The 16405-nt window shown below is 38.8% G+C and overlaps 1 protein-coding gene across 1 annotated transcript; it reads right to left on the reverse strand.

The window, feature by feature from the left end:
• Positions 1 to 864: 864 nt before the first annotated feature.
• Positions 865 to 15103, reverse strand: LOC139474230 (alpha-L-fucosidase-like). The gene is made up of 8 exons (XM_071257151.1): positions 14705 to 15103; positions 12558 to 12664; positions 11885 to 12015; positions 8841 to 8974; positions 3062 to 3159; positions 2516 to 2648; positions 1793 to 1963; positions 865 to 1212 (listed from the first exon to the last, which is right to left on the reverse strand). Exons 1-8 carry the CDS (start codon positions 15076 to 15078, stop codon positions 975 to 977), a joined length of 1386 nt encoding a protein of 461 aa, XP_071113252.1. The 5' UTR covers positions 15079 to 15103; the 3' UTR covers positions 865 to 974.
• Between the last annotated feature and the right edge of the window lie 1302 nt (positions 15104 to 16405).

The following is a 16405-nucleotide window of genomic DNA, read 5'->3' on the forward strand; positions in this document are numbered from 1 at the left end:
CATGCATGCACATGTGTGTGTCTGCTTGTACTAGTCCGGACTAATGCCGATTTATAGTGCTCGCTCACAGAGATACCATGACTCAGTTAAATATGAATACCCCACTCAGACACAGCATACTGACTCCAAGCTGACCAGTCCTTGTTTTAGCCCCTTAATGCCGAGCACCAGACAGGGTAGCAACAAGTACCATCTTTTAACGTCTTTTGTTATGACGCGGCCGGGGCCCTCTGGGCGGATGCTCTACCACTAGACCATGGAGGCGGTCGACTCATTCCAGCCCGAATAGACAGTGAATCTAGAAATACTAGCTTTTTTATATCGCCTTATAGTTTAAAAACCACATTCTTGATGAAGCAGGAAATTTGTCTGTGTTTCCAGGAAATTGCTCTCAACCAATTCTTTCCATTTGACAGTGATATTGAAACAGTTATTGAAGTATCATCAATGCATAACTTAGCATACAGTGAGTATATTTATAGTTTAAACATTTTAGGTTGTGCATGCTTTGTGATTAGGACCCAGCTCTGACACAATACTCAGAAAAAAGATAACTCTTTAGGAAGAGTGACCCTAATATAAGTAGAGGAATGTACCTGGTCTTTAGATTATAAAAGACTGGGTTCGAATCCCGGATGGGACTCAACTCCAAAAAAGTACAAGAATCTGTACTTTACTAAGAAAGTGTTATCCCAAATATAACATTTGTTATAGAACAGACTGTTCATTTTTTAAGTGAGCAGAATTTAGAGAAGACCCCACTTTTTGAGCAAACAGCATTAATCATCAAGATAATCGGACAACAGAGGAAAAACATGAAGAGAACTGAAGTCATTATTTTCGAAATATTTTATTTCAGTAGCTCTGTATATATACATTTTGAAGATAATATGTTCACATTCAGTGACTTCACATCTGTACATTAATTCTATACACAACAATAGCAAGAACCAGTTGGCATACTAGTTTCTTGTCTATTGAAGTGCAGTAAGTTTGAAGATCCATGCCCATTCACATGGCATTTTGTTGACGGGGATTGGAGGAATCTGTATGGTTATGCCCCCTCCGGCTCGTTCTTGAAAGCTGAAGTTACCGTCGTATCCGAGCAAACTGACTGTAGTGGCTGCAGTTGTCTTGGGTGCCCCGAGCTGAAGCTCTGCATCCGGCCAGTTCAGTACAATGGCATAGACATTGCTCTGCTTCTGTACATACCTGGGGATAAGACTTACAATATAGGTGCCAGGCAATACCAAATGGGAAGAATAGATACCAGGTGTCTCTACATGCTGTGTCTGGTATAACAGTAGTTGAATGGTCCAAATTTCTGAACCATATAATCAATAGTCCCCAACTGTGATGAAAAAATAGATGTCAGGTCTCTGATAGAGATTTGAGTCTCTCATAAAAAAGTGGTTAATAAGAATATACATATATAGAAATGATACACTACAGACAATTGGGACAAGTATTTGTTAGTTGACGTTAAGGAACCTAGTTTTTTTTCAATGAATGTATTATGTGACATAAGCTATACCAGTTCATTGAAGGAACTAATATTATAAATCTGCCAGACATTAGGCTGCATAAGTTTCTTCCTTTAATACCACATGAGGCATCTGGGTTGCCTGGCTTGTGATAAAAGTGTATGTTATTCATGCCAATGACGGTGCAATTCTTCTCACAAGTTCTTCCCCTGCCAAGATATTGAAAGCTTATTGCAGAGTAGTGCTTTAACACTCATTCACTCTTAGTTATACATTTGATTTTAAAGTATATCTGATATGCCACTCACCAGATTCCTTTGGTCACTGTGTCATTCTGGGAGGTCCATGGTTTTGTGGAATAGATACCCTCCCCATTGACGCTCAACCATCCGCCTAGTTGGCGCAGTCTTTCCTCATACAGCGCACTGATCATACCGTATTTGGTTGGCCCTACATTGATGAGCATGTTGCCTCCACAGCTGGCAAAAGAATAATGAAAAAGTGTAAGGACGTCTTTGCCATTATTTTCTTTCTTTTTTTTCTTCAGGAGATATCACTCAAACATATGTACTACATAAACCCCAAAGACATTTTACTACTTTCAAGCTTTGGATAAAGTGGCAAACAGCAAGAATAATTTACATAGTCTATAGAGACATACATATGTAAGGAGATCTATATATAGTGTTTAAGATTTTAAAAAAAATGTCTTGCTGCCATCAAGACACATATACTTTAGAAGCTGCAGGCCCTGACCAAACTCTTCAGGCCCTCATTTAAAAAAAACTTATTGTGACAAATAAATCAAGATGAAAATGTACTGCAGGCCATAAGGACACATACAAATTTAAAACTAGGGCCCGACATAAGATCTACCAGCCACGGGCATGCGTGCGGACGCTTATTTCAAACATTTTGTATGTATGCAAATAAGGCAATATTGTAGCAAGAGTGTCACTACATGAAGATAAAATGTCTCCTGGAGCCTCCAGTTTTCTCTGAACCTGTACAGACTCATTATTCATCCTCACCTGATGGTCTCGGCAAATGTACTTAAGATTTCTTCCATGTTGAGGTAGGCTGCCAGATCAGCATTACGCCGGAAACCCCATGACTTCTTGTCTATTGTCATGGCATTCTCAAACTTACGGGGCTGTAGTGTTCCTGTGGAAACAAATGGCCGGAATATGTAACAATTTCAGTCAGTAGACAGTTTCATGGGATATTGATTGATGGACCTGTTTCTCCCTTGAACTTTAATTTGGGCATGATTTGTGTTCCATTCTTCTCTGTAGTTTGGGGGCATGTAAGTGCCAATGAGCTATTGCTGAGAGGTGTGATAAGTTAATGAACATTCAGCTTCTATGGTGGGCCAAGTAGAATGCACTAAAATGAACATATATAATACTGTGTATGTATCTGCCACTAGTCCTAAACTCCAGTCTGTCTGTCTGTCTGTCCATCCCTCTGTCCGTCCCTCTGTTTGTCCCTCTGTCCATCCCTCCATCCATCCCTCCATCCATCCCTCTGTCCCTCCATCTGTCCCTCCGTCCATCTGCTTATGTATATATACATGCCTGGGTTGTATCTGTCCATGCAGGTGAGGAAACCTCCGTGATGACATGTGGCATCTTTTCCCCATCGGTCGTTGGTCACCACAGAGTCCTTGGTGGGACTGAAATGCAACAGTACAATGGGGTCACCACAGAATCATAATGCATGAGAACTTGAACTGTCTATGGATAAAAGTTATTTTTGTTGTTTAGCTCTAAGGGTTGGCTGCAAAGTTCTGAGCCTTAACAGGTTGCATGTATCACACACAGTACTTTCTATGCATTAAGTACTCTACTTTCCATGCCTTAACAGGCTGCATGTATCACACACAGTACTTTCTATGCATTAAGTACACTACTTTCCATGCCTTAACAGGTTGCATGTATCACACACAGTACTTTATATGCATTAAGTACACTACTTTCCATGCCTTAACAGGCTGCATGTGTCACACACAGTACTTTCTATGCATTAAGTACACTACTTTCCATGCCTTAACAGGTTGCATGTGTCACACACAGTACTTTATATGCATTAAGTACACTACTTTCCATGCCTTAACAGGTTGCATGTATCACACACAGTACTTTCTATGCATTAAGTACTCTACTTTCCATGCCTTAAAAGGCTGCATGTATCACACACAGTACTTTCTATGCATTAAGTACACTACTTTCCATGCCTTAACAGGCTGCATGTATCACACACAGTACTTTCTATGCATTAAGTACACTAGTTTCCACGCCTTAACAGGCTGCATGTATCACACACAGTACGTTCTATGCATTAAGTACACTACTTTCCATGCCTAAACAGGTTGCATGTATCACACACAGTACTTTCTATGCATTAAGTACACTACTTTCCATGCCTTAACAGGCTGCATGTATCACACACAGTACTTTCTATGCATTAAGTACACTACTTTCCATGCCTTAACAGGCTGCATGTATCACACACAGTACTTTCTATGCATTAAGTACACTAGTTTCCACGCCTTAACAGGCTGCATGTATCACACACAGTACGTTCTATGCATTAAGTACACTACTTTCCATGCCTAAACAGGTTGCATGTGTCACACACAGTACTTTCTATGCATTAAGTACACTACTTTCCATGCCTTAACAGGCTGCATGTATCATGAACAGTACTTTCTATGCATTAAGTACACTACTTTCCATGCCTGAACAGGTTGCATGTATCACACACAGTACTTTCTATGCATTAAGTACACTACTTTCCATGCCTAAACAGGTTGCATGTATCACACACAGTACTTTCTATGCATTAAGTACACTACTTTCCATGCCTTAACAGGCTGCATGTATCACACACAGTACTTTCTATGCATTAAGTACACTACTTTCCATGCCTTAACAGGTTGCATGTATCACACACAGTACTTTCTATGCATTAAGTACACTAGTTTCCACGCCTTAACAGGCTGCATGTATCACACACAGTACGTTCTATGCATTAAGTACACTACTTTCCATGCCTAAACAGGTTGCATGTGTCACACACAGTACTTTCTATGCATTAAGTACACTACTTTCCATACCTTAACAGGCTGCATGTATCACACACAGTACTTTCTATGCATTAAGTACACTACTTTCCATGCCTGAACAGGTTGCATGTATCACACACAGTACTTTCTATGCATTAAGTACACTACTTTCCATGCCTTAACAGGCTGCATGTATCACACACAGTACTTTCTATGCATTAAGTACACTACTTTCCATGCCTTAACAGGCTGCATGTATCACACACAGTACTTTCTATGCATTAAGTACACTACTTTCCATGCCTTAACAGGCTGCATGTATCACACACAGTACTTTCTATGCATTAAGTACACTACTTTCCATGCCTAAACAGGTTGCATGTGTCACACACAGTACTTTCTATGCATTAAGTACACTACTTTCCATGCCTTAACAGGCTGCATGTATCACACACAGTACTTTCTATGCATTAAGTACACTACTTTCCATGCCTAAACAGGTTGCATGTGTCACACACAGTACTTTCTATGCATTAAGTACACTACTTTCCATGCCTAAACAGGTTGCATGTGTCACACACAGTACTTTCTATGCATTAAGTACACTACTTTCCATGCCTTAACAGGCTGCATGTATCATGAACAGTACTTTCTATGCATTAAGTACACTACTTTCCATGCCTGAACAGGTTGCATGTATCACACACAGTACTTTCTATGCATTAAGTACACTACTTTCCATGCCTTAACAGGCTGCATGTATCACACACAGTACTTTCTATGCCTTAAGTACACTACTTTCCATGCTTACAGGTTGCATGTATCACACACAGTACTTTCTATGCATTAAGTACACTACTTTCCATGCCTGAACAGGTTGCATGTGTCACACACAGTACTTTCTATGCATTAAGTACACTACTTTCCATGCTTACAGGTTGCATGTATCACACACAGTACTTTCTATGCATTAAGTACACTACTTTCCATGCCTTAACAGGTTGCATGTATCACACACAGTACTTTCTATGCATTAAGTACACTACTTTCCATGCCTTAACAGGTTGCATGTATCACACACAGTACTTTCTATGCATTAAGTACACTACTTTCCATGCCTTAACAGGCTGCATGTATCACACACAGTACTTTCTATGCATTAAGTACACTACTTTCCATGCCTTAACAGGCTGCATGTATCACACACAGTACTTTCTATGCATTAAGTACACTACTTTCCATGCCTTAACAGGTTGCATGTATCACACACAGTACTTTCTATGCATTAAGTACACTACTTTCCATGCCTTAACAGGCTGCATGTATCATGAACAGTACTTTCTATGCATTAAGTACACTACTTTCCATGCCTTAACAGGTTGCATGTATCACACACAGTACTTTCTATGCATTAAGTACACTACTTTCCATGCCTTAACAGGCTGCATGTATCACACACAGTACGTTCTATGCATTAAGTACACTACTTTCCATGCCTTAACAGGCTGCATGTATCATGAACAGTACTTTCTATGCATTAAGTACACTACTTTCCATGCCTTAACAGGTTGCATGTATCACACACAGTACTTTCTATGCATTAAGTACACTACTTTCCATGCCTTAACAGGCTGCATGTGTCACACACAGTACTTTCTATGCATTAAGTACTCTACTTTCCATGCCTTAACAGGCTGCATGTATCACACACAGTACTTTCTATGCATTAAGTACTCTACTTTCCATGCCTTAACAGGCTGCATGTATCACACACAGTACTTTCTATGCATTAAGTACACTACTTTCCATGCCTTAACAGGTTGCATGTATCACACACAGTACTTTCTATGCATTAAGTACACTACTTTCCATGCCTTAACAGGTTGCATGTATCACACACAGTACTTTCTATGCATTAAGTACACTACTTTCCATGCCTTAACAGGCTGCATGTATCACACACAGTACTTTCTATGCATTAAGTACACTACTTTCCATGCCTTAACAGGTTGCATGTATCACACACAGTACTTTCTATGCATTAAGTACACTACTTTCCATGCCTTAACAGGTTGCATGTATCACACACAGTACTTTCTATGCATTAAGTACACTACTTTTCATGCCTTAACAGGTTGCATGTATCACACACAGTACTTTCTATGCATTAAGTACACTACTTTCCATGCCTTAACAGGCTGCATGTATCACACACAGTACTTTCTATGCATTAAGTACACTACTTTCCATGCCTTAACAGGCTGCATGTATCACACACAGTACTTTCTATGCATTAAGTACACTACTTTCCATGCCTTAACAGGCTGCATGTATCACACACAGTACTTTCTATGCATTAAGTACACTACTTTCCATGCCTTAACAGGTTGCATGTATCACACACAGTACTTTCTATGCATTAAGTACACTACTTTCCATGCCTTAACAGGCTGCATGTATCACACACAGTACTTTCTATGCATTAAGTACACTACTTTCCATGCCTTAACAGGCTGCATGTATCACACACAGTACTTTCTATGCCTTAAGTACACTACTTTCCATGCCTTAACAGGCTGCATGTATCACACACAGTACTTTCTATGCATTAAGTACACTACTTTCCATGCCTTAACAGGCTGCATGTATCACACACAGTACTTTCTATGCATTAAGTACACTACTTTCCATGCTTACAGGTTGCATGTATCACACACAGTACTTTCTATGCATTAAGTACACTACTTTCCATGCCTTAACAGGTTGCATGTATCACACACAGTACGTTCTATGCATTAAGTACACTACTTTCCATGCCTTATCAGGCTGCATGTATCACACACAGTACTTTCTATGCATTAAGTACACTACTTTCCACCCCTTAACAGGCTGCATGTATCACACACAGTACTTTCTATGCATTAAGTACACTACTTTCCATGCCTTAACAGGCTGCATGTATCACACACAGTACTTTCTATGCATTAAGTACACTACTTTCCATGCCTTAACAGGTTGCATGTATCACTCACAATACTTTCTATGCATTAAGTACACTACTTTCCATGCTTACAGGTTGCATTTGTTAACCAAATGCACAACCAGGCAGCATTTTTCTGCAGGGATCAAAGTGAATAGGTACTTTTTGTTAATGAAACTAACAAAATTGGCTCCATGCTGTTATCAAGTATCTCCAGCTGAAAGGGCTAACTTCACCAGCCATCCATGTGTCCATGGTCTTCATGGTGTACTCCTTCCTTTGCCACTGTTAAGAGGAGTTAAAGAGGGAAAAAGTGAGCCTCGAAGATGATCCAAGATCAGGAAGACCTTCAACTGACCACTAAGGAAAGTTTTGTTAACATTTTATTGAGGATTCACCACACACCACATAGGCATTACCAAAATCTCTCATCAGAGTGTTGACAGCTGAACATGACAAAAGTTCGGCATGCGAAGTTTGAAAGCTTCTGAATCCTGATCAGAAATGCTCCAGGTTCATTATCTGTTGTGAGATTTAGGTCATTTTGAAGCAGACCGAGCTGATTTGTGATTTGTGACCATGGCTTATTCTTGGTTTCACCACTATCAGCTGGAGCTAGACTAGATTACTGTCAAAGTGGTGGAAACATCTAATGTCTTCTCCAAAGGGAAAATCAGTTCCACCAGCTGGCAGGATGATGGCTTCGGTTTTCCTGAATTCCAAAGGAATCCTACCTCCTGATCTCTCTGATAGTTAATGGCCAATAGTATGCTAATCTACTTTGGTAATATAAAGGGCGCTAAAGCTGTGTTGTTCCATCTGAACAATACACCTGTAGATAAGTTTGGCGTTGCCATTGCCAATTGGCGAGCATTATGCATATGTGGAGAACTTTTTACACCATCAACCCAGGAAGCCTTCTAAACAAAAGGGATACAGGCACTCCAGCATCTTTGGCAGAAATGTGGATCTTAGAGGGGATGATGATGAAAAATAATTAACAACCAAATCAATCAACCCAGTCCATCATATGTAGGCTCAGAACATTTTGTATTTCAGATAATTTTGATCTACAATGTACAATCAAAAGGACGAGTTCTAAATACCAATTAAATGATATTATAATGTAACCTTATCATGAGACTAGGGTGGTCTAGTGGTTAAAGCGTTTGCTCATTGTATTGATGGCAGAGGTTGGAATTCCCACAATGGTAGATTGTGTGAAGCCATTTCTGGTTTCCCCGCCAAAATGGCTGGAATATTGCTAAAAGCAGCTTAAAACCATACTCACTGACTCCCAGGTCCTCACCTTTCATTATATAGCCAGGCCAGAAATTCTGCAGATTTCCAGTAGGAGGAAGGTGCCTCCCAGTCACCGTCAGACCAAATTACTTCAGGCTTGTACTTCTCGCTAATCTCAATCAACTCAGGAATTGTCTTCTCCTGTAATGAAAGGGTAAAATATTTATATATTTTTTATCCTAGTCAAATTCTGTAAATCGTGATGGTCTGATGATATTCATTATAATTTGCTTGAACACAGATTCTTTTTCTCTTTCGACCCGTGAAGATCTAGGGTAGAATAGGTCTTCAGCAACCCATGCTTGCTGTAAAAGGTGCTTATGCTTGTCGTAAAAGGTGACTAACGGGATCTGGTGGTCAGGCTCGCTGACTTGGTTAATGCATGTCATCGTATTATAACCAGGGTATTTTAGAAAAAGGGTCCCAAATGTGTGGATCAATGCTCATGATGTCAGTCACTGGATTGTCTTGTCCAGACTTGATTATTTACAGCCTGCCGTCATATAGCTGGAATATTGCTGAGTCCGGTGTTGAACAACAAACAAACAAACAAACAAATAAACAACCTTTTTCTCTTTCAAATCTCTGCACAAAAAAAATGTTTTAAAACATTCAAAAGTTTTTGTAAATCACGTTTCTGGCATTTGTGAAATTGGATGTTGTTTACTCAAGAAATTCAAAGTTTTCATTTGAGAAAGTCATTAAAGAATCCTTGACATTATAATAACGATGAAAGATACAGAAAGAGATTAGTTACTGAACTAGAAATAGAAACTGCCTCATCTGATGCCATGCCTTATCTATGTTTGGTTTGAGAGAGTTACATAGGGATAAGTATTAACTGGAAAGGTTTAACCAGACTTTTAGAAGATACTCTATCTTTGTCTCACATATGTATAATGATATGCGTACCAACAAAATTCATTAATTATTGTGAAAATATTTTTAATAATACTCCTAACTGTCAATGATTACACTAAACATATATCTGTTATTTGGCAGCAATCATAAGAGGGAGACATGTTCTATCCAAGACTGGTTTACCTGCCCTTGAGTGCTTGCACTCCCCTCTTGCAGTCACTAGCATCTAGCAGGTGAGGGGAAGGGTACCAGTCAGACTCTATAAAACCTATTTTCCCATACAGCATTTCAATTCCTGTGTGCCAGTTGGTCCTCTGGATCAAACTTATCTAGTATGTTTTTAGGTTCAGAGTGACAAAACTTTCCACAAGTCTAAGACAAGAATTTGCATGTGACATTCAAGGCCTCAGTAAAGTTTTCAATTTTATGGTTGACATGTGGAGGACATTTCCAAATTTGACGCATGAGTGAGTCATTGATGAAAATGATGTCCAATGCAATTCCATATTTTGACTTGTACCAAATGTTCCTGTGAATTTTTCATGAGTTTGTGATGAGCACTTTGATAGTCATTCATGAACATGCTCATGATATAGTTCAATGGAGATGTCTTATATGAAAAGGGTTTTGTCTCTTTTTTTGCTTTGCGTCCTTGACATATTTATAACTTTGATATGAATTTGATGTAAACAGAATTCATTCTTCGAGTAAAATTTGCAGTTAGGTTAAGAGAGGCAAACATTTCACATTAAACTCTTTGAGAATAATGATACCTTGATGTTTTTTTCAAAAGAGATATTCTCAAACATTGTGGTTTTGACTAAATCAGATGAATACCAACTAAACATGGATGCTCTTTGTTATCAAATCTGGTTATCTATACTACCCAGGGTTAGAACTAAACATCAAAGCTTCAAAGGGCAACTAGGTATTAATACTAAATGATACTTACATCAATGCTTCAAAGGGCAAGTAGGTATCACTACTACCTGATACTTACATCAATGCTTCAAAGTGCAACTAGGTATTAATACTAAATGATACATCAATGCTTCAAAAGGCAAGTAGGTATCAATACTACCTGATACTTATATCAATGCTTCAAAGGGCAAGTAGGTATCAATACTACCTTCTACTTATATCAATGCCTCAAAGGGCAAGTAGGTATCAATACTACCTGATACTTATATCAATGCTTCAAAGGGCAAGTAGGTGTCAATACTACCTTCTACTTATATCAATGCCTCAAAGGGCAAGTAGGTATCAATACTACCTGATACTTATATCAATGCTTCATAAGGCAACTATAGGTATCACTACTACCTGATACTAATACATCAATGCTTCAAAGGGCAGCTAGATGTAACTACTACCTGATACTTACATCAAAGCTTCAAAGGGCAAGTAGGTATCAATACTACCTGATACTTATATCAATGCTTCATAGGGCAACTATAGGTATCACTACTACCTGATACTTACATCAATGCTTCAAAGTGCAACTAGGTATTAATACTAAATGATACATCAATGCTTCAAAAGGCAAGTAGGTATCAATACTACCTGATACTTATATCAATGCTTCAAAGGGCAAGTAGGTATCAATACTACCTGATACTTATATCAATGCTTCATAGGGCAACTATAGGTATCACTACTACCTGATACTAATACATCAATGCTTCAAAGGGCAGCTAGATGTAACTACTACCTGATACTTACATCAAAGCTTCAAATAGCAACTAGGTATCACTACCACCTGATACTTATATCGATGCTTCAAAGGGCAAGTAGGTATCAATACTACCTGATACTTATATCAATGCTTCATAGGGCAACTATAGGTATCAATACCACCTGATACTTACATCAATGCTTCAAAGGGCAAATAAAGGTATCAATACTACCTGATACTTACATCAATGCTTCAAAGTGCAACTAGGTATCACAACTACTGAAAGAAACATCTACCACCAAAGAAAGTTTATTTTTTAACCTTGTGATTGTGATCACCTGCAAGCAGCAGAAATACAAGGTAAACTGTTATCTAATAATACTAAATGATGGTTACACCAACACCTCATAGGATAACTAAGTATTAACACCACATGATACTTACAGGAACTACTAATACTAACTGATACCTCCTTCACAGAACAGCTGTAAGTATTGATACTATATTATACATACATCAACAAAGCGTGATGTAGAGAAGTTGTTGGCCTTGTCTTGAAGGTACAGGGGATGGAACCATTCAAACAAGGAGTGGTACAGACCAAAGCGGATGTTAGTGTTTGCTCGTATCGCCGCTGCTAGTTCACCTGTAAGGAATTGTTTGAAGATCAGATGCGGTATATATGGCAGCAAATGGATCAAAATAGTGTTTCTGAACCAATCTTCAACAATATCTTATATATAAATATAATTTGAGAGATGAAATGAATTGAGGCATTGATATTTGAATATTTTCTTTCAGTATCTGATATTAAACATCATCGCCTCAAAATGATGCACATTCCATAATGTAAATAGATGGAGCAGGTTAGATAGTTGTCCATGACTGCATCCTTGAGATTTGCTCACATTATCGACCACTGGTTATTCAGGCATTAGTAGTGTGTGCTATCCACATTGAGTTGAATAATTGCTGGCACAGAGGCTGAAAGCTAGTTCAGAATTGTTTCAATAAATTTTGCAGTATATAGGGATAAATGGTGTGCACATTTTTAACATGTTTACCTCCATTGATGTAAAAAATGTTGACGTCAATTCTTATGAATAAATAAGTCAACAATAATAACTTAATCAGTAACACAAAAATTTATATTTTACTCATACACTGCCAATAAACTGTGTTTCTTACCCACGAGATCTCTGTTGGGTCCAAGCATCTGAGAGTTCCAGTTGAAGGAGACATTCGTTGGCCAGTTGCAGAAACCTTCATGATGCTTGCTGACTAACACAGTGTATCTGGAATAGTATGACAATTGAGTATGACTTAATTTGAAGGGGAATCATAATATTGAATATGATATATATTTTGAATTTCATGTAGAACACTAAGTATGATAACAAAATGAAAAGTAGCAAAAGTCAAGGTACATTTTACTATTATAGTTATCAGCAAGGTCATAACTGTCATCACTGTGGGGATCCTGGGTGAGAATTTCTCCTGCAGCTATAAGACAACTTAATGGATTCCGTGGGCTGACTCGGTAGCTTGGTTGATTGCGTGTCATTGTACCCCAATGGCATTGATTGGTACTCCTAATATCATCACTGGATTGCCTAGTCCAGACTTGATTGCGTTCAGACTGCTGTCATATTGCTGTTATAGTGCTAAGTGCGATGTTAATCAAAACAAACAAACAGACGAAACACATTTAGGAAAGGTAAATATCGTGGTAGGTTTTCAGCAGTGAAAGAAATAGAAACCCTTACAATGGACTGTATTCCCTCTACATTTTGGTATTTTAACCCAGACAATCCATTAAACAATAAAGTACATTATCATACCTCTATGTCAGAATGATGAGATATGATTGGTCTTGATAAAATACTATGTATCCCGCCTTGGGGGGAAATAAATTTCTCACCAGGTGAACCAATCTCTCATACCCCACCACTAACAAGTCTGGCTGCAACTGGATTTCTGAGAGGCAGAATAAATCCCTTATACTCCGCTTCGAAGCAAAATGCTGCATGCTTTTTTCAAGTCAATGGTAGTTACGTGACAAGTTAAACTCACCTAAAAACGAACAGCTGTTTTCTATCGATTTTGAATTTGTTTAAATTCTTTTACAATGTCATATGATAACATGTCGGAAAGATAAATTTGTTGTATCAGGTTCACCCCTCATGATCCTGCTATAACTTATATTATCTGGCCTAGGTTTGAAGCGATATATTGTCCTCATTCGTCACCACTCGCCCCTTTCCGTAACCTGCAAGAAGACTCGTCCCCCTATCGATGAATGTTATGTGCGAAAATACGACAAACCAATCAGAATGCGCAAATGATTTCAAGTTCTTCACCAAAGAATCCTTCAGAAATAATTTTTGATTTTACATATGTCTTGCACCTAAAAATGTACCAAAGACACAGTTAAATGTGTTCAATCATACTGTATAATTTCGCCTGTCCGGATGTGGATTAAATTGCATTTGAAATATATATGATATATGGGGAAATGTAAGTGAACCATTATGCAACAAGTTGACAATTGTTTAAGGTATGCCCGTTTGCGCGAAGACGGAACCCGGTCGCAAAAATGGCCATGAGCGGGGCACGAGTCACTATTCGGCTTGTCCTGGAATAACACGAGTTGGTCACGAATGATATTGTCCTCAGCAGGAACCCTCTTTCTGCACACTTTGTTGTTTACACCACCGTCAGCAATATTCTAGCCATATAATTGTTCACTGTAAGTAATCAAATCTAGGCCAAGATTGATATTAAGAGAAACATTTGAGGTTGTCAGGGTACAATAACATGCAAGCAACCAAATCCGTGGGTCTAACCACCCAGTTTTCATGTGATATGCATTAGGGGCAGTGGAGACGTAATCAGATATGAGTTTGTTTGTTTGTTTGTTGTTTAACGCCACACTCAGCAATATTCCAGCTATATGATGGCGGTCTGTAAATAATTGAGTCTGGACCAGAATATCCAGTGACTGATATCATGAGCATCGATCCACGCAATTGGGATAGATGACATGCATCAACCAAGTCAGCGAGCCTGACCACCGGATCCCGCTAGTCGCCTCTTACGACAAGCATCTAAGTCGCCTTTTACGGCAAGCATATGGGTTGCTGAAGATCAATTCTACCACGGATCTTCACGGGTCCTTCAGATACGAGTCCCAATGTGATCACACTCCACCCAGAACATAATATAGTAAATGTCCAGAAACTTACTGAACCAATTAAAACACTACAATATGAAATTGATAGATGATAATTATCCTTGTTAAAGCTATCCCAGGTATTGTAACCTGATGAACTTACTGTGCACCAGATGCATTGAAGATGTCGGCCCACTGTACTGGATCAAAAAACTCAGCTGTAAAATCCCTGGCAAAATCTGCATATGTCCAGTCTGGTCGGTAATTGTCTTTCATGAAAGCAACAACGTCTGGAACCTTCTGCCCTTGCCAGAGCCACCAGAACCACTCAGAACCATAACTGGGCACGGAAAAGATACCCCAGTGAATGAAGATTCCAAGTTTGGCTTCATCGTACCATGCTGGCAGAGGTCTAGAATCTATAGAAGCCCAGTTAGGTTCATATCGAGTGAATTTTGCTTTGTCCTTTGCTGTTGGTGTTGCTACACACAGACAGACAAAGGCAAATAGCAGAGAGCCTTCAAGGAACCTCTTCATCTTGGAGAAAGATACCTTCGACTATCCGCTGGTGAAGCTGTGAGATTATATGTACTGACAGGTAGATGACACTTACCCTGACCTCTATCATCCACCAGTATCACATCTTGTCCATGCTGGCTGTTCATGTATGTAACGTTGTAACTGGGTGCTTAGCTCACCTGGTATTTAGTGGTAGAATTAAGGGCATATCATTTTGTCAACAGTCAAACCTCTTGTTGATGCACTACATTCCGTTTGAAAAGCTATATAGGTAAGGGTTTTGAGTACATTTCACAAAGTTATTTTGGCAATATGACTATTATAACTTACTTAAGTATTATTATCAATATACAAATCATTTCTCTTGACGAGGTCAGTATGCAAAAACAAGGTCCCAAGGACATGAGAATGCGACCCCTGATGTCGTCTGACCAGCCTGAGGCCTCAATTCTCGTGATTTGGAGGTCTACATTGAAATGTATTGTTTCGTCACACGATACAAACTAACCAATTGAAGTGCAAGATTTTTTTATAGAGGTATAACATCATATCAGCACCTGTGTATTGTGACACATCATATCAGCACCTGTGTAATATGATACATAAGGTATAGGCACCTGTGTATTATGATACATATCGTATCAGCACCTGTGTATTATGATACATATCATATCAGCACCTGGTACATATTGTATCAGTGTATTGTGGCACTTATTGTATCAGCACCTGTGTATTATGGTACATGTTGTATCATCAACTGTGTATTATGATACATGTTGTATCATCACCTGTGTATTATGATACATGTTGTATCAACACCTGTGTATTATGCATACATTAGTAGGTATGCAATTGTTCATGGCCTGATGGGTGACATGTCAAGATATCATGCTAAAAGATTGATAGGATCAATAGATGTACTAAAATAAAAAAATATATTTGTAGTGTTCACAGCATTTACTCTTCATTTGTTTTGATCCCTTTCTTAGTGGGATATGTGATTTAGTGTTTTAGATAGTTAAAATGTACTTGAAATTCATCCCCTCATATGTCACAGCCTAATATGTTGTTGTTTCCGACACACTCTGCAATATTTGAGCAATATGACAGGTCTGTAAATAATCAAGTCTGGACCAGACTATACAGTGGTTGATATCATGAGCAACAATCCATGCAATTGTGATATGATGACATGCATCAACCATGTCAGTTTGCCTGACCACCTGATCCTTTTAGTTGCCTCTTTCAACAAGCATAGGTTGCTGAAGGCCTGTTCTACACATGGGTCCTTGTTGTATCATTGATTTGGTTGGTTGGTTTGTTGTTTAACGCCGCACTCAGCAAT

The sequence above is a fragment of the Haliotis cracherodii genome, unplaced genomic scaffold, assembly GCF_022045235.1.
Source record: "Haliotis cracherodii isolate W230 unplaced genomic scaffold, xgHalCrac1.p SCAF_3, whole genome shotgun sequence".
NCBI classification, from domain to species: domain Eukaryota; kingdom Metazoa; phylum Mollusca; class Gastropoda; order Lepetellida; family Haliotidae; genus Haliotis; species Haliotis cracherodii.